At 56.4% G+C, this 19,030-nt stretch overlaps 1 protein-coding gene across 8 annotated transcripts in view; it reads right to left on the bottom strand.

Annotated features, from left to right (window-relative positions):
* LRP8 (LDL receptor related protein 8) overlaps positions 1-19,030 on the bottom strand; it is an 80,309-nt gene that overhangs the window by 36,316 nt on the left and 24,963 nt on the right. For all 8 annotated transcript variants that reach the window (XM_032636034.1, XM_032636025.1, XM_032636002.1 and 5 more), the window contains exon 3: positions 6,804-6,926. In XM_032636034.1, the coding sequence (XP_032491925.1) occupies positions 6,804-6,926 (123 nt within the window). The remainder of the gene's footprint in view (positions 1-6,803; positions 6,927-19,030) is intronic.

The following is a 19,030-nucleotide window of genomic DNA, read 5'->3' on the forward strand; positions in this document are numbered from 1 at the left end:
ACCCAGCAGGGTGAAGATTATGTTGGGGCCTCCAGCACGAAGGTCGAGGCCATGGGCTCTGGGGCTTGGCTGCCTGGGTTCAGCTCAGTCACTCACTGGCTATCTAACTTGGCCAGCAATCCTCATCTCTGTGCCCATAAAGTGGGGACAATACTATTCCCTATCCCACAGGATTGTTACAAACACCTACGTTAATGTCTGTAAAGCACTTAGAACGCCCAGCCAGTGCTCACTAATGATACCTACTATTACTCTCCACGCGTAGAGCTGAGGACTTGTTTGTTCCCTCAGTGAGTAGCTATTGAGCACTGCTGTGTACCAGACATGGCACCCATCACCAGGTACTAGTCACACAGCTGTAAAGAGCCGAGTGAGAATGCAGTCAGCTGTGTCTGATGCCAGAGACTGGGCACGGTCCACTGTACCCTGCAGGTGGCAGGTTACTGGTGCCTTACCCTCAGTTTTTCTCTCTGATCTCAGACCAGTTTTTCTTCCTCTTACTTCCATAGCTGGGGTGAGAGGCCACAAGAGATGGAGAAAAGGGCACAGACAAGGTGGGGTTGGGAGCAGGTATCTGAGTCAAGGCCCCCAGACACTACTACGCTGTGGGAGAGGAGTACCTCGGACCCCTAACTGTGGATCCCAAAGTTATCCCTAGGAATACATTTCACAAATATAAGGTGACCTGTTGGGAATACGGGATTCATAGGATTCATTTTACAGAAATTTCCCTTTACAGATACTGTCGTGTAAAGCCCTGGAAAGCACTGACACTCAAAGACCCTTTACAACGGCCTCCTCGGGGTGAGTGCAGGGTGGCGAGCGGCCTGGGAGTCAGGAGAGGGGCCCAGAGCACCTCCATCACCCACGCACTGCAGGACCCGAGAAAGCACTTCCCACTCTGGGCCCAGCAGAACACGAGGGGGCTGCAGCGACCAGTGTGTCCTGGAGTCCTGACTAAGGGGTGGGTGTGTGAGGGCTGTTAGAAGTGCAGGTTCTTTGGCTCCAGCTCACTCTAGACTGAATCCAAACTTCCGAGGGCAGAGCCCAGGCATTTTCGCCAACTCCCCCCCATTCCTCCTCCCCTGGTGATTCTCATGCACCCTATTTGAGAAACCCTGAGTTATCATTCTACAAGTCTAAAAGATATAGGATATTTCATCTCTTAAATTCACTCCCAGAAAAGTGATAGAGGAGGCTCTGTATGTTTGCAAGCCCCTGAGGGAACCATGGGATGGAGGGACGAGGCAGCCATATATCCCTGCACCAGGCCTTAGGAAACAGAGGAGCTGGCAGGGAGCCACATTTACTGGGCACCTACAGTGGGTCAGGCTGCTCCATTCTGAGGAGCTGATACTTTCCCATGTCATCCTGACCCTCACCCTGCCAGGTAAGTGGGCCCTGCAGGCTGTGAGTGCAAACTCCAGGGGCACCATTCACAAAGATCGTCATGTCAGTGGCACCCCTGGAATGGAGTAGGGCAGTGGTCCTGCAGGTAAGCACCCCATTTTACAGATAAGGAAACCGAGGCTCAGAGAGACCAAGTAACTGGCCCAAAATGCACAGCCGTGAAGGGCAGAGTCCCGGTTCCTTGGACTAAAAACCCTGCCCTTCTCCATCAAACCCCTCCTGCTCCTGTGGGTAGAGAAGTGGCCCAGAACCAGCCCCAAACTCTCTGCCCAAAAGCCCAGGTGACTGAAATGGCCCTTGACCTGTCCGCACCATCTCTGGGGGCCTGGTTCCGCATACCCCAGTGCAGCAGGCAGCTGCTTGAATTCTGAATGAATATTTATACAGTTAACTGCATAACCTTTCAGCAAGGACAATGATTAAACAATCCGTCTGCTTCCTTTCTTTATAATTAATAAGACATTTGCTGTGTCCCTAAATAGACAGCTCTAATTACAGGCTCTCGAGGATTCAGCAGTGCCTGACACCAGCCCTCCTACCCTCACAGAGCCAAGGCACCTTCTTGGAACGCCGGGACACAAGAGGCCTTGGAGGGCACACTGAGGAGCAGCCACTGGAGTGACAGGAGGCAGAGGCCCAGAGAGGGGAAGTGACCTGCCCAGCTACTAGATGCTGGGTGCTCCAACTGCTGTCTCTCCTAGAACCTTGCCGTCTCCGTTGGGGTGCAGCTGTTCCCCAAAGCAGGACACAGACCTTGCCCCACGGGCTCCTGGGTGAGGCTTCTCACCACTCAGCCCTGGGAAGCGAGTCTGGGGAGTGTTGATGTGCAGTATCTCCTCACGAGGTGGGTGGGGAGAGCAAAGCCCAGAGAGCGAAAGTCGTTTGCTCGAAGTCTTGTGGTAAAGGGCAGAGCTGGGCTTCCTCCCCAGGTCCCTCAACTCCAATTGCACTGCTTAACTTATGGCACTGGACACTGCACGTGAGAAAAGTAGGCCCCACCAGTCTCCCGGCAACCCTGGGCTGCAGAGGGGTCACTGGAGGGACGAGGCTCACCGGACCTTTGCTCAGGCAGAGTCTGCGAGATAGCAGATGGCCGTCTGACGTCCACTTTCAGGATAACTAAAGCTAAAGGCCCCAGGCAGCACGACGCAGGAGACAGAGCATGGGTTTGGAGCCGGACAGGCCTGGGTCCAAATCTCATTTACTAACATGAAGGTCCTTCAACAAGTCACTTAGCCTCTCTGCACCCTGGCTCCCCTCACCTGAAAAAGGGGCTACATAATCTCCCAGGGTTGGTGGGTGGTTTAAATGAGGAAACATGGAAATCCCTTCACTCAGGGCCTGGAGCAAACTTGGAACTCAGCAAACAGTTGCCCTAGTTTTATTTCATGAAGTGCAGATACAAAGGGCTGGGAGGGCCCTGGTCTCACCTCTGGGGATGCACATTACACATTAGTAGAGTCCACGCGGCCTCCACCCCTGAACCGAACATCTCTCCCTCTCTCCACCTCTTGTCCTCTCCTGCCCTCTCTCTCTCCTCCTCCTCTCTCTCTCTCTCTCTCTCTCTCTCTCTCTCTCTCTCTCTCTCTCTCTCTCTCTCTCTCTCAGAAACAGATGCCGCAAGGGATGCCTCTGGCCTGCTGTCCAAGTAACCCCAGGTTCTCCGAGGCAGGAGTGACAAGCCCCACTGTCTCTCAGACATCAGGAATCCTCCAAGTCACCAAGGGCCTGCAACTGCACCCTGGAGTGGCCGGAGGCATTTATAAATTCCCAGAGAAGCCTGCACCAGAAATCCAAATCCAATGGTACTTTCTCTAATTCATAAGTTCACAAATTAACAAAAAGGGAAATGTCTGTTGAATAAAAGAATGAAAGTGCTTGACAGCTACCTATTGAGCAAGCACATCTGCAGTGTCAGATCACGAGAGGCACAGCGGCAGAGAACCTCCGCACGGGGACTGCCAGCTCCGAGGGGACCAGCGGCTCAGGCAGTGGGAACTACAGGGTCTAGCTGCTGCCCCAGGAGGCACGACATGGGACGTCCCACTGTGCAGAAGGGGGCAGTTACACCAAGCTCCTTCTCACAGGGTCAGCTGGGTTGGCCTCTAACCTTGCTGAGATCTCATAAGATCTCTGGTCTCTGATAGGAAGGTACGCTTGGTTAATCTGTGAGGTCCCCCTTTCAGATGGGAAGGCTCTAAGATGCATGAAAAAAACCTCATTTTCAATAAGCAGCACCCAGAACTGTAACTCCTTCACCTTGAACTAACCTCCCCACCCCCATCCCACGCCCCTCCCAACAGATGCCTGAAGGTGGATCACGAATGGCCCCAGTCAAGTGAGCTATAATTAGAGCTGAAATGCTACTTTCACTAGGCAAATGTCCCCGCTTTCCCACTGTGACTCCTGGCTCAATTTGATAGACACAGAACCCGAACCGGAAGGAAACAGAGCTGGGAGAAACCCGAGGCAGCGAGGGGCAGATGACATAATGGGGGAACACGAGAAGGGGGACCTGCTCCCAAATTCCTTTCCCTTCCCTGCAAACCCCCCTCACTTAGACTATTCTAAGGCTTTAAATTGCGGAGAGGGCCTACAGTCAAAACGTAATCATAAAATAACACTGCCATTTGCTCCAGCACTGACACTTTGCGTGCATTTTGTTCATTTGATCCTCATAACCCCCCGTAAGGTAGGTACCACGACCCCATTTTGCAGACAAATGAACTGAGGCTCAGGGAGATTGGACAACTTGCCTGAGGTCTCACAGGTTAAAGGACCTAAACCCAAATATATCAGACATCAAACCCACTACCCTTTACTACTGCCTATAATCTTTCTTTGCAGGTAGGCAGGGGGCTCTATCCTGGAAGCTGGCACAGTCCCCAGGAACCTGGTAGGCTGTGGAGGTTGCTATGACAACGCCAATTAAATGGGCAGTGAATTGGCTGCCAGGTTCTCACTTGGTCAGGAGGCTGTGAGCAAGCCTGTTACCAGGTCCTGAGGCTGTGAGCAAGCCTGTTACCAGGTCCTGCTCCTGCAAATTCTGCCTGACCCTCAAGGACCCACTCTGGCTGCCCTCCCCCAGGCAGCCCTCCCCACCCACAGACCTTGCCCACCTGTGACCAATGTAACTGTGCATGGAATGTGGGATCCTGGGCCTTGTGCCCCAGCTGGGTACAGGCAAGGGAGAAAGAGGGCCTCAGAATCCTAAGAGTCCAGGAGTATTAGAATCACAGTCTTTGGAATTCTGGACTGTTAGAAACTAGGGCCCAGAGAGGGGCGGGAAAGTATGCAGGACCTCACAGTGAATCACTAGGAGAGCCCAGAGGAGAGCCGGGCCGCCGACCCCCAGGGTGTGGCCTCGGTGGCAGCTCCCACGGAGCCCCCTGTCAAGCCTCAGAGACACTGTGGAGCCTGCCTTTTGTCATGGAAGGCAGACCAGCCATGAACCACCTGTGTGTCTTGGAAGCAGGGCCCTCAGCTTCCCTAAGCCTCCAGTTACTCAACGGTCAGATAACCGTGCTCTACAGCTGAACACAAAGCAGGCCTGCGAGGCAGGAGGCGTGAGGCCCGAGGGCACCCGCACAGCCCAGAGGATGCGAAGGCAGCAAGTGCTGAGATGGCGAGAGGGAGGAAGACAGAGGGAAACGTGGGCAGGGCAGCAGAGAGAGAGCCGGCAAGAGGGAGAGGGAGGAGGGGCAAGCAGGGAAGGGAGGCAGCCCGACAGTGCAGGGTTGGGCAGGAGGGAGATGAAAAGGAGCGTCAATGCAAAGAGACAGAGACCTGGGGAGGCGGGGGAGCACAGCGCTCAGGCAGCAGGACAGACCCCGGGAATGACCCTGACGATGCTCCCCCGCCCCTCCCACCTCCAGTGTCCAGGGAAACCGCAGGCATGGGGTCTGGATGACCGAGCTGATTGCCACGGTGACCACAGCCCCCTGCCCAAACACACACTCTGGGCTGCACACAGCTCTGCCCTATATTAGCTGGGCAGCCTTGGGCAAGTGGCTGAACCTGTCCCAGCCTCAGTTTCTTTCTCTCTAAACAGATCCACCCCACAAGGTTGCCAGGAGGATGAGTCACAAGTGGGAGTCGCTGGGCTTTGTTCCTCCAGAAGCCAAGCTCAGGACAAAGCACTGGGCTGCCCTTGGGCCCAGACACCTGGGACTGCACCAGCTTTGGCTACTTGGTGGGGTGAGGGAAGAATAGGGCCTGCAGCAAGTCCGGGGAAGGCAGGGCAGCTGTGCGAGGAAACGAGGGGGTGCCCTGTCTCGGGCGGGGACGGCTCCTGCTCTCCCTTTCTCTCTCCCTTTCTCTTTCTCTCCCACGGAGACTGGTAGCTCTGTTGCTAGGAGACAAGGAAACCCAGTTATCACCAGCCGCAGCCCTAGATGGGACGCTGGCCTCCATTGTCCCCACCTCTGCCTCTGGGGTGACTGTGACCCTTAAGGAAGATCCGGGATTGTGACTCGCAGGTCCCTGCCAGCCCCACCCCCACCCCCAACCAGGTTCCCCCCCCCCCTCACCCCGCCTCACCCCCTGTCCTCCACGTGCGGCCCCCACCCCAGCCTTTTGTCTCAGGCTCATTCTGCTGAAGCTCTGCCTCCGGGACCATCGGGTCCTTCCCTGCCCCTGTCTCATCTCCTTTTTAATTTAACAAATGTCATGGAATGACCTGGTGGGTGTAAGTTTGCTTTGAGGATTAGGGCCTGGAAAAGAAATCCCAGAGAGACAAAGCCTGAGTATGGGAGGCGGGGGCCTGGGGCTCCGCTCTGGCCCTCGCCTCACCCCTGGCTGTCTTCGCTGCCATCAGCCCGCCCAGAGCAGAGGACAGAGCTGGGGCCTCAAAATCCCGGCTGAGTGGCCTCGGGCAAGTCAGTCAACCTCTCTGAGCCTCAGTGTCCGCCTCTGCAAAAGTTAGAAAGTGACAGTACCTGCCTCATGAGGCCGCTGTGGGAATTAGATGAATGAAAGCATACACAGTGCTTAGCACAGAAGCACCCGCCGCCATTAGCACTATTAGAATTCTGATTAGAGTCCTCAAAACAAAAATAGTGGGGGAGGCTGAGGGGAGGCCTGGAGGATGTGCTCTGGCTACTTCTGGGCAGCAGGGCACAGAGGGGCTGTTTCTAGCTCCTGGAACTACAGGAGCAGGGCCCAACCTGCCGGAGGGCTGGCAGGAAAGTCCAGAAACAGGTCATCAGACACCAGCAACTAGAGGCACCGGACTGTCAGCCCGGAGCTGGCAAGGGCTCAGCACAAAGTGAGTCTGAGGCTGTGCATGACAGATCACCTCACCCGAGCCTCCCAACCTCCCAACCGGGAAGACCTGATGAGGAGACTGGAGCCCAGAGCCAGGTCCCCTCCCCCAGCCTAGGGGCAACACTCACTGCAAGTGGCCTCGGACTCGTCCGAGCCGTCGGGACACTCCTCCTCGCCATCGCACTTCCACCGCTCTCGGATGCAGTGGCCGTCGTCACAGGTGAAGTCACTGTCCGCACAGGTCTTCTTGGCTGCGGGGCAAGGAGAAGAGCGTGAGGGGCCTGGTGGGCACAGGAGGCTTTTCTAGGACATACACTCAGGTGGCTACGGGGTGACCAGAATGTGCTGGTCTGCAAGCTGGACCACGCAACCTCCCATAGCCCCAGGAGGCCACGAGTGCCTCCCAGACCAAGAGGAGTGGATAGGAGAGAAAGGCTTATTCATTCCACACCAGGAGGAGACGGGCAATACCTGGCCTTGCTCTCCAGGTTCAACAAGGGTGACAGGATTCATCCATCAGGGGAATGCCCATTCCCATCACACCTCTCTCTTCCCCCCAAGTCCAGGTCCACTGTCACAGCCTCCAGGAAGCCTTCCCTGATCGCATACGGTAGCTGCCTTAGCCCCTTCAGCCAGTTCTCAGTCCCTTTACCTGCCTTTCCTGCTCCCCACAACCAGACTGAAGTCGAGGCTCCTTCTGCAAGCACCAGGGAGCTGGTGATAATAAATTATAAAAGTAAATGATCACCTTGTGGCAAGATTAATGAGGTGTGTTTTGTTCAGAGCGAGGGAAAGAGAATCTGTGGGCAAGACATCCAAGTAAGTCGCTGCTCCCAAGGCGCTTATGGCCACACAGGGGGTTGGAATCCCAGCTCTGCCTCTTTCTATCTGTGTGATCTTGGGGATGTTACTTAAGCTCTGAGCCTCTGTTTTCTTATCTATATAATGGGGAGAAAGAAACAAAGGGCTCCAAGGGGAAGTAACAAGAAGTTATAATGTATGAAGATCAGGCAGCAGAGACCCTGGCACACAGCAGATGCTCAGTAAGTAGCAGCTATGGCTGTTTTTATGGTCTGAGCCTTAATTAGAAGCAAAGGAAATGGGGTGTTCTGTGCCCTCATAGGGGAAGTACACAGCAGGTCGGAGCAGCTGGGAGCAGAACTCCCAGCTGGGAGCAGAACTGGGACAAGAACACAGGGACCAGCAGGGTTTACTTTTCTCCCTCCCTGTCCCTCCACTGGCCTGACACTCCCCCAGTGCAGGGATTGCATCAGATTCAGCACAGGACCCAACTCAGGGTAGATTTCAGTGCAGGGCAGTGAACCCATCGGAAATGTAGCTGTCCAGCCTCTGCTCCCGCACCTCCAGGGCCAGGCTCTCCTTCTCCCCGGGAAGCTCCTTCCCAGTGACCAGCCTTGGGTTATGTAAATCCTCCCACAGGCCCTCTGGCCCCCTCTGGAGCCACATGACTGCTCCCCCACTAAGCAGCCTAATAGGGATTTGGGGACAGATGCTAGGCCTCCTGAATCCATTCCATTTCTGCCTTTCTTTTCAATCAAATCCTTGCAGTACCTCTGCATTCTAAGCTGAGCTTTCTTCACTTTCCTTAGAAGAACATCTCTGCCTGTGCAGGGCTGGAAGAAACCAGAGGAATCAGAGTCTACCTACAGATGGGGGCCTGAGACCCAGAGAGAGAAAAGGGCTGGCCCAGGGAAACACAGGAAGGCAGCAGTCAGAACGAGCTCACTTGCCTCCCAGTCCAGGACCCCCAAAAAGGCCTCCCTGAGCCCTGCACTGAGGGGTCAACATGGGTGATAAATACCAATGTGGTATTTGGTAAATCACGGCTTATAGTGCATCAGAAGGAAGTATACTTATGAACCACGGCACCTGGGGCATTTCCTAATATGAGCACCAGGGTGCCCCTTCCACAAGAAGCTCAGCATTCAAAAAAGAAACATATATTCCAGTGCTTTCTTCTTCCTGTTCTAACATTCTCCGAGTGCATCCTGTGTGCCAGTCCCTGCGCTAGGCACTTTACCAGGAAACCCCACGACAAAGGGCCTGTTCTGTCCTCACTTGCCGTGTGGGGAAATTCAGCTCCAGGGTGTTAAGTTACATGCCCAAGGTCACACCTCGGTGGGAGCAGAGCCACAGGTTGGACCTCACAGTCAGACGTCCCTCTTCCCCACCATGGCTCTCCAAACAAAATGCCCAGGGGCATCAGATACGGAAGAAAAGCCCAAGAATAGGTGGGAAGTCCATGGAAGCTTCAGCTCAGCGCTCAGTGAGCTTGTGTCTGTGCCCTGAGCACACGGATGAGAAGTCCACCCAGCCCGTCAGCACGAGTGCATGACCAGCAAACCCCAGGAGAGCAAGGCAGGCTTGACGAAGAAGGGGATGGAGGGGCTCCATCGCTGGGCCTCGGCCAGCCAGATGATCGCCACGGACCCTTTCCTCCCTGGCATCCTGGGAGTCAGCTTGGCCTCCCACGGTGTGCCAAGTCCTGACAGGCCAGAGCAGCCACAAGCAACATCACAGTCCTGAAGGGCAGCACTGAGGCCAGGAAATGGCAGGCTCGGGTGCATGTCCCATGGTGGTGTTTTGGGGAACAGACCTGTTTCACTGTCATGACCAGTTTGGACATTTTCCACCCTTGCTCTGCCCTGCCACCTTTCACTCAATATCCCAGTGATTCCTCGTAGCTATCCTGGCAGCTGTTGTTAATCCCATTTTACAGAAGAGGAAATTGAGGCTCAAAGAGGTGAGGGTGGTAGGTGGCAGAAGTGGGATTTCAAGTCCATGTGGCAGCTTCCAAAGCTTGGACTCTTTATACTAAGTCCCTTAGCCACCTCAGCATTATCGGGCGAAGAATGAGGACCCCAGAGAGGCAAATGCAGTTGGACTACATCCCAGGGGCTGCAGGACAAGGCAATGTGGCGGATCCACCACAGACCAGAGGCACCTGCATGAAGGGCTCCCCTGGAATGTGCCCAGAAATGTGAGGTAGAATAAACCTGGGCCTGTGACAACTTATGCTTTGCTAATGGACCACCCTGGGGAAACTGAGGCAGCATGGTCAGTTTCAGGCTGGGGACTAGACTAAACCACCTTGGCGGACCCTGTATGAAGTGTAACCACGTGGAAGGATTTGGAAGCAGAGCTGAGCCTGAACCCTGGCACGGCCACCTCCTCTCTGGGTGACCCTGGGCAAGTTCCTTCTCTCTCTGGGCAAGTGAGGATGGTGGCTTTCCCAGGCAGCACTGCCACACAAGGTCGAAAGGCAAAAAGGGATCTGAGCAAGCATCCCAGTGTCAGGTTGTGCAGTGTAAAGAGCCCAACAGCCCCTTGTCAAGAGGCTACATCAGCCCCGCCAAGAGATGAGGGCAGGGCAGTCTTTTGAAGCTGTCAGAGCAAACCACGCCAGCCCCCACTCTCCTGGCCTTGGCAGCCTTGGCTCCAGCTTCCAGGGTGATTCCCAAGCTGGGCTCGAGGCCGTGGCTCTCTATTTCCAGGGATTTATGTCCCTCCATGCCAGTCATCCCTTGGACAATTCCCACTTCTGTGAATCCCTGTACTCCACAGCCCAGGAGCTGTACACAGTCAACCAGGATCTGCGACATCATAATCTGGTGCCATGGCAACAGATGGGCTGCCCCAAAGGACTTGGGATTCCTCAGGGCAGTGGGGAGGGGCCAACCCTAGGGCAGAGGGGGAGAGAATGGGAAATCCAGGACAAAAGAAGGGGGAGCTGCTAATTATAACAAGAACGCAGGCCAAGGAAAGCGTCAGACTGCTCACGGTTGATGGAACTCTGTTCTGCCACTTGTGGGCTGTGTGACCTTCTGCAAGTTACACAACTTCTCTGAGCCTCACTTTCTTCACCTACATTCAGGGATAAAAGCTCTGCTTCACCACAGAGGGTTGTTGTGAGAAGCAAACAGGCTAAGGATGGTGCCAGGACCTTATGAACTGAAAAGCAGAAAGGTGCAAGTTTGCGGCGTGTGCAGTCAGCAGCTCCAGCTGCTATGTGTGTGACACTGGGCTCATCAGCCACGTGGGCCTGCCTCCTCATCCGGATACGCAAGTGCGGAGCTGACTGAATCTTCAGCCCTCTGTGCCCAGAGTCTATGATCTTGCGCAATTGTTATGATCACTCATCACCTCCCAGCTTCCCCGCCCCCAGAAGCGTCCTGCCCCGAGACAATGTGCATCGTTCATGCGTTATTCCCCACCCATGCTCATCCTGCAGCCCCAGTGCAGACAGGAGGCTTCAAAACAAAGATTAGCCAGGACTGCCAGGTGGAGCTGCTCGGTGTGGCTTCGTCTTGGCAATCGCAATGCTCTGTCCTGTCAGAGCCCAGGGTTTTGAAGTCCCCTCTGCGCTCTCCTGTTCTAGAAGCTGAAGCCAGGCCCAGGGAGAAGGGGCTGCTCCGAGGCACAGCACGTGTCTGTGGGAGGGCTGTACCTGAGCCCAGGTATTCTGACCCCCAGTCCCACTGTGTGGCCAGGAAGCCAGGCGAGGGCTACCCAACCATCCCAGGGGTCAGGGAAGGCTTCCTGGAAGAGGGGACTGTGTTCAAGGAAGAGAGGTCATCCAAGCCGTGGGAGTGAGGAGAGCAGAGAAGGGTGTCCCAGGGAGAGGGATAACAGGCCATGGGGTGTGGAGGAGCCAGCGGAATGGCCATTTGGGGCTGGGGAGGAGGCAAGTGGCAAGGGACCTGGGAGCTCCACTAGGCCAGGGGCCAACTCGCCCCGCCTGGCACCAGGCTGCCCCTCAGAGGCCCAGTGCAGGGACCTGGCTTTCCCTGAGCTCACCTAGGGACTCACCCCACCCCTGCTAAGCACAGGGCAGCCAACAAAACCCACGGCTCCAAGCTGCCTGGGCCTCCTTCAGGATTTGGCGTGTCCGTGCACACGGACCATCAGGCCCTGGCAGAGGAAGAGAGAGGCAGAGGGCAGGACAGAGAGCTGCAGGACCATCCACCCAGATGTTTGGGTTAAGATTTATTACCTTCCCCTTGGAGATTCATTATGCCCACTGGCTTACTAAGGGCCCTGAGAGGCCTACAGTAAAGATATCAGATTGATTTTGTTTCCTCCAGCACTTCCCAAACTTGTTTAGCCAAGGAATGCCTTTGTTGGATGCCACATCTATTAATTTCCCAAGAAACAAGTGTCCAATGAACCACACTTGACGAAACACTGCTGTAGTGCCAGCCCCTCAGATCAGAAGATGAGGCCCAGAGAAGGGAAGGACTGGCCTATGGTCACACAGCAGAGGCTGGGACCCAATCTTCTGTCTCTGGGCCAGCTCCACCAAGCCATAAAAAACAGGAGAAGGCATTCCCGGAGTACTTGGGGCAAAGTGAAGCTGAGGGGACTCCACTGCGGAGACCCCAGTCCTAAGAGCAGGGACATGTCTAGAGGCAAGCCCAGGATGGGGTTGGGGGGAATTGATACCAGGCCACACGGGACAGGGAGATGCGAGAGATGCAGGCTCTGCCTGCCCTCAGGTTTCTGCAGACAGGTCATGGGCCCCAGGGAACATTCTTTGAGGGCAGAGCAGAGACCCACAGACAGGTGATTCCAGCTCAACATTGTTGCGGAGCCACCTGGGGCAGGTTCCTTCTCTCCCAGGGCAGTTGAGAGTCTGGGAGGACAAAGATGCAAACCCTCACCTTGGAGCCCTGTGCACAGAAGGGGCTCGTCTGTTCCCACTTCCTCTCTCAGGCTTGGACCAGCACCGAGCGGCCTGGCTCTGGCCCTGCCGCCCAGCCCTAAGGCAGCTGGGCCACTTGTACCCGGGTCGGGGAGATGAAAGAGCTGCTCCCCCCCGACGGTTACCCTTCTGCAGAGCTCGCCAGGCCCTGGCGTTGCCAAGACGACCACTGCCAGCAGAACGAAGATCCGGGGGTGGGGTGGGGGGGCAGGGGGCGTGCCAGCCGGCCCCGGCCTACTAACCTGGCAGGCAGATTTAAATGACAGCCCAGGAAGCTACTATTAAACTGTCACCCCAGTCAACGGCACGACAGACCCCGAGTGTTCTCTGGCTGCAGCAACAACACAGCAGGAGTGAGAGGGGGAGGAGCCAGTGGCCCAGAGCAACCTGCACCCGCTCCTGGGAAGCCGGGTCTGCCTGCCTGTTCACCCGCCGCCGGCCAGAGCCACCCTCTCAGGCTGAGGTGGGTCCCGGCCCAGAGCCGCAGCATAGCACCGGGCCTGGAAAACTTTATTTTTAAGCAGAGGGATGCTTTTCCTAAGTGAAACCCCAGCATATAAAATAGAGTAAAATGGAGCTGCACGACTGGAAGCAGGGCGAGAGGGGACCCCATCACTCCCTTAGCAGCCTGGTGGGGCCGTGAAACCCTGAGCTCACAGCCCAGCAGCAGCAGCTCTGGGGTCCAGCAGCACTGGGTTCAAACCTGCCCCCGATCCCGCCCCCAACACATGATGTTCCTAAAAACCCTCAGTTTAAAGATCCCGTGAGTCTAATACAACATTTAGAATAGCTTTTGTGGGTTTAAGGTTCTCACTCTCTAAGGACCCAAGTTTTTAAGACTGCACCACCCTGATCCACACACCCTCAGCCTCATGACGGGACTCCAGGACAGTTACTGCATGACGCACACGTGTCGACAAGCTGTGGACACCCCCCGATCCCATCCTGCAAGGGACTGTGTCCCCGAGTCCACGCTGACAGTCAGACTCGAGGCTCTGCGTGGTGCCAGAAAGGCAACCCGTTCCCACAGTGTCCCGACACCCACGGAGCGCGGTGGGAGGGGCTCAGCTTGCGGCTTTGTGCTGCCCAGCGGGCTCCGGGGCTCAGGCCACCACCATCCATCAGCAGGTGACATCTGAGTCCGCTTTCTCCTCCACTGTCGCATCCCACCTGGGGAGTAAGAGGAAACGAAGCAGCAGATGCTGGCGGGGAGGGGTGGGCATGTGAAGGGCTTGAGGCAGAAGATAAAAGAATGAAGCGGGGGTGGGAGGGTCACTCTTTGGGGAGGGCGCCTTTGCTTTTAAATTGGACACAGTGTCCTCAGCCGGGTGTCCACCTGACTCCACACACCAGCGCCTGCCAACGTTTCCTTCATCTCAGCGTCCCCCTCACACAGAGTCTGATGCCAAGCAGGTGCTCAAAGAATACTTCTGGTCCCACACCTCTGACAGACCGTGTGACCTCTCCCCCCTTGGCCTCAGTTTCCTCAGGTGAACATATCTTTAAGGACCCCCTCCAGCCGACATTCTGGGTCTGTGACTCTATGACACAGGTGGGTGGTGCTTCACGGTGATGCTCCAGGGGACCACCTGGGGCTTCCCACAGCCAAGTCCCTCTTCCAGGCCCTGGCACATCCCAGCTGCTCTCGGACGCTGCCCGACCCCAGCCCCGCTGTCACCAAGGGAGGTCCAAGCCATCACTAGGATATGTGGGACTCCCTGTCGCCACAGGGAAGATGCGCGTCTCCAAGGGACAGGCGACAAAGGGGTCTTCCTGTCGCAGTGATTTATGGACAAAGGGGTATTAAGCCAGTGACAGCTGTGAGGGGGTCGGGGGGGAATGGGTGTGGGGGGGAGGTGGATGGGATCAGCAGGGGTCCCCGGCGGGTGCCTGCACAAGGACCAAACACCATGCAAGGGGTGCTGCTCAGAGGAGCAGGCAGCAGTGGAGAGGACGGCCACTCCCTGACCAACTTCCAGGCTCAGGACTGCCCACTCCGGATATGGGACGCCCACTTGGCGCTGGGATTTGGGGTTGCAAGGAAACAGCTAGAGGGAAACTCACAGTATCCTCAGGGTAGGAGCCTCCTGAAGGCAGAAGGTGTGGCTAGGAAACCCTCCACGACCTCCAACCAGAGCCCTGCCTGGTTCCCGGCCACACACTGTCCCTCCGCTCAGGTGAGAGCACTTGGCTGGCCCCAGTGGGGACTCGGCCTCCTCTGAACTTGGGGACCTTCCTGTCTAACCCCAGTCAGTCACGGCTCCGCCTCCCACGCGCAGACCTCAGAGCCTGCCAAGGACTCCACCTTCCAGGCCTCGTTCTCCCATCACCAGCCCCAGCGGGAAGAGGGACAGCTCTCCTGCAGCTGAGGGAAAGGCTCCAGGTCTCATTCCAGCCGGGCTCTGCCACCAACAAGCTGGGTAACACCGCCAGGCCTCTCTGGGCTCTGTTGCATCCACCCCGCTGACTTCGAGTGGGAAACCCAGGGCTCCCTGGACAAAACTCTGCAGCGGTGGGCGAGGAGGTCAGGCCAGAGGGGCCTGAGAAGCTGCCTCAGTCAGTAGCCTGCGTCGGGTTCGCTAAGGGAGTAAAAGCCGGGTGTCCAGTCGTTCCTACCCAAGCAGCCAGGTGGCACGAAGCAGTGAATGACGGAGTGATGACCCCCACTTGTCTGGGGGAGAGGCAGTCCCCCCCCACTACCCCCCACAGGCAGTAATGGATGCCGCACCCTCTGACCACAAGGCAGCAGCTGGGAAGCAGCCCCACCTGAGTGGAAAATGCAAACGCTTTCACCAATCAGGCTGGTAGGAGAAGCGTTTTGAGAGGAGCCCCACTGGGCTATCCTGGTGATAAATGGGCAGTGACACCCTGTTATTGGGAAATCCATCCCCTGGGGCTGGCTGGGCTGCGGCCTCTCTGGGGCACCCTCTCTGTGCTGGCCCTGGGCTTCTTGCCCAGGAGGCTGGTATGGGCTCTCTGCCACCCTCAGCCCCTTGCCGGCCATCCAGGGGTCCTTGGCCCACTGGGTGCCCAACAGGAGGCCCGAGGGTTAGGGCCCTGCTCTGCAAAGTAGTTGAGGCCTGTGTCTGGGAGGCTGCTAGCTTTTATTTGGAAAGAGGTTAAGACCATTTCACTGCAAACAGGGTTGGCACTGGGCTCTCTCCCATCACTGGCTTGGGGACCTGGCTCTACTGTGTGACCTTGTATAAGTCCTCTGCCTTCCCTGTGCCTGGCTCTCTTCCTCCACAACGGGACTGGATTGGACGAGATGACCTCTAAGTTCCTTTTCTTTTTAGTTATGGTGCTAAAAAGAGGTCCAGAGTGAGGCTGGCAAAGGAGGGGATCTGTGGCTCAGTCCTCAATCCACCCCTGTGACTCCAGGTAGGGGGCTGGAAATCCACAGCCAGCAGCCACTGTCCCGCTGGAGGCCTCTCCATCATCAGAAAGCCACCTTTCCTGGTCCTGCTGGGTTCCCATCTCCCCTAGAATCTGACCAAGTGTCTTAGCAGGGTGCTCAGGGACACTTCAGGCTGTGTCCAGGCCCCACTCACTGCTCTCGCCCACCCCTAGCTACCAACACCTCCACATCCACCCAACGGTCATGGACAAACCGTGGGCTTGCCTACCTGGTGTCCCACTCGTGCAGCTCCACCTGCAGGAGGTGCTTCTCATCTCTACCTGGCAAAACTCTCCCCACTCCTCAAGGCCAGTTCAAGCATCAGCTGTTGATGGCGTCTGACAACGCCTTCTACCTCCAACAAGGCCCAAAGGAGTGGAGTTCCTGCCTGGGGCCTGCCAGGGCCCAGACACTAGCAAGCTCGAGTCACCACAGGGTACTTATTTTGCTGCCATATTTTTGGCAGGTCAGACCTACCTGGACAGTGCCCGCAGCAAGCCTTCCAGGCTGTGCCCACCCTGGCCGTCAGTGCCGAGGTGAAGCTCTGCAGCTTGGCTGGACATCACTCATCTCCCTGTTGACAGCCTGGGAGGCCCCGGGAGGCTCCACCAGACCAGAGTGGGCTCAGTGAGTCATCCCAAGGTTCAGTCAGCCTGTGGAGCTGGCCTCAGGGAGATGCAAACCTTCCCCTCCCACTGTAGCTGGGCCCTTGGCTATGGGAAAGCCCTTCACAGGGCTATTCCGGGGGCATTCTGCAAACCCAGGCCTGGGTTGTGGCGGGGGAGGAGCTACTGAGTGGCCTGGGCCTCAGCGCCCTGGGCACTACTCCAGGTTGCCCCTGACCGCTGGGGTGACCTTGGACAAGTCCCTTGCCCTCCCCATGCTTTGGTCTCCTCATCTAGACATCGGAGGAGAAAGGAGTCAGGTTTTCCATGTGCACCATTCACAGGCCTGCCTTGGTACCCCTCCAGGTGGAGAGTGGAAGGGACAGAGGGCACTGGGCAGGGCTACATGCCCCGAGCCGGCGCAGTCAGCACCCGCGTCTAGAAGGGGAGGCAGGTGTGCAGCTGGGTGGTGAGGACAGCAGAGCACGTGCATGGCTCAGGGTGGGTGCTCCATGGAGAGGGGGCAAGGGCCCTACAGCAGGGGCCACAAAGTAGCAGCAGCTCAGACGTGGGGAACCACGGGGCTGTTCTGGGGACAAGGAGAGTCTCTGGCTGGAAACTCAGCGAAGGCCAAAGGAAATCTGGCAGAACTGGGATCCTGAATGAATGCAGTGCTGAGTGGCAGATTCATGACCTCAGCCCCCCGCCCCTCAGTCTGGCTCCTTACAGCAACTCTGTGAGGCAGGGGGCATCACCCCCTTTGAGAGATGAGGAAGCAAAAGCCCTTGAAAGGCAACAGACTGTCCCAAGGTCACAGAGCTCAAGGCAGGACCAGAACCCAGGGCATCTTATCCCTAATGCTTGACAAGGAAAGCAAAGGATGAGAGGTGGACCTTCCCTCACAGATATTACAGCCAAGCTGAGGAGACAAGAACTCAGATATAATGGCCGGCCGCAACCCAGAACAAGATAGGATAGTCCTGATCAGAATCGAGGGTGGCGAGGTTGCTGTGTGGCCTCAGACAGTCATCTCCCTCTCTGGGCCTCAGTGCCCCAGCTGAAAACAAGGATGCTGAACTCAGCCCTGGGGAGCTCTCACCAGTGCTGCTCGTCTCTGGGGGTGAGGGGCGCTTGGGGGACAGGGGCAGTGAGCTAGGAGCCTTTTGAGTTGGACCTCAAAGAAGGGGTGATTTTGCACCAATGCGGAAGCAGTGGGGGCTGAGGAAGCCCGCCCTGAGAAATGCCGTTTGATCCAGAAGGAAAAGGTAGATTCTAAAAGCAGATGAAGAAGGCAGTTTCTTGTCTGGCTTCTTGGTGCTTTGGGAAGGAAACAAGGTCCATTCTCTGAAGCCCTTGAACATCCCAGGGGTGGTTCCAGGGGAGAAGCATGAGTGTGTGGGTGGCAACCCCACCCTGCAGCAGATTCTGGGGAGAGATGCCCCTGGGCTCCCTCATCACACTGACCACCTCGGGCTGCTCACGCCTCGTTCGATCCAGCCTGCACGTGGCCGGCAGCTGTGCAAGCAGCAAGCGACACAGGGTCCTGGAACTCACCAGTACAGGTGAGTTAACCTCTCAGAGCCTCAGTTTCCCCACCTCTAAAATGGGGCTAACAATCAGTAACTACACCCCTTGGGGGGCAAGATTTAAAGGAGATTGTAGATGTTGAAATTGTAGAGTGAATTGTTCAGCTCACAGAGACGATGGAGCTCTTGTCAATGATCTGGTTTATTTCTTCTTATCACCCCCACCGGCTTTCCTGCTGGGACTTTGGAGGAGAGCTGGGTCGCCTTCCTGCTGGAATGCGAGAGGGCTGGGGGCAAGTGGGCAAGGGGTGTGGCTCAGATGGGAAAAGCTTCTGGGTTCCCAGAGGTGCCGTGGGGTGGCCAGCGCTGACGGGACACTGTGTGGACGAAGCTCGGAAGGAGCTAAAGGAGCTGCAGGCAGAACACACCTGCGAGGTAGGACCTGGAGGCCCTCTGGTCCAACCCTCGAATTTCATAAATGGGGCAGCTGAGGCCAGAGAAGGCCTGGGCTTTTCACACTCCCAAAGCAGCCTCGGCAAAGCAATTACACTCCCTCCTGAGACCCAGTCATGGGGCAGAACTGCAGCTTAAGAGGTTCATGGAATCATAAAATAGCCTAGAATCACAGAACAGAATCTCCAATTCCATGAGAGTATCTTAGAATCTTAAAGCACACGATTTAAAAGTACTTAGACCCAAATGGCTCAATGGTAGGATCATGGATTCACAGCTTCTTTTCAACTTGGAAATCACAGAGAAAATTTTAAACTTACAGACAACAGAATCCTAGAAGCTTCAAATCGCAGAATCTAATCCAAGCGCCAGGAGTGGCAAAGGCCTGTCCCTTCCCCCCCAGCAGTGCAGGCATCCTCTGTTCCCACCGCTGACATATGGCCATCCTGCCCTCTTGAATGCTCTCAGCGACAGGGGACTCAGTCAGCTGTGCCGGCTGGAGGCTGGACACGTTCCTTCCTCTTGAACAGGGAGGGAAATAAGTTCTCAACAGGAGATCCCCACTTCGTACAAATGGATTTTTCACCCCTCCTTGTTCTTTGGCTCTGGTCAGAAAGATTCCCAGGGAAGTGGAAAGGAGCCAAGAGCTGCC

This window comes from Phocoena sinus, chromosome 1, assembly GCF_008692025.1.
Source record: "Phocoena sinus isolate mPhoSin1 chromosome 1, mPhoSin1.pri, whole genome shotgun sequence".
Classification (NCBI taxonomy): Eukaryota; Metazoa; Chordata; class Mammalia; order Artiodactyla; family Phocoenidae; genus Phocoena; species Phocoena sinus.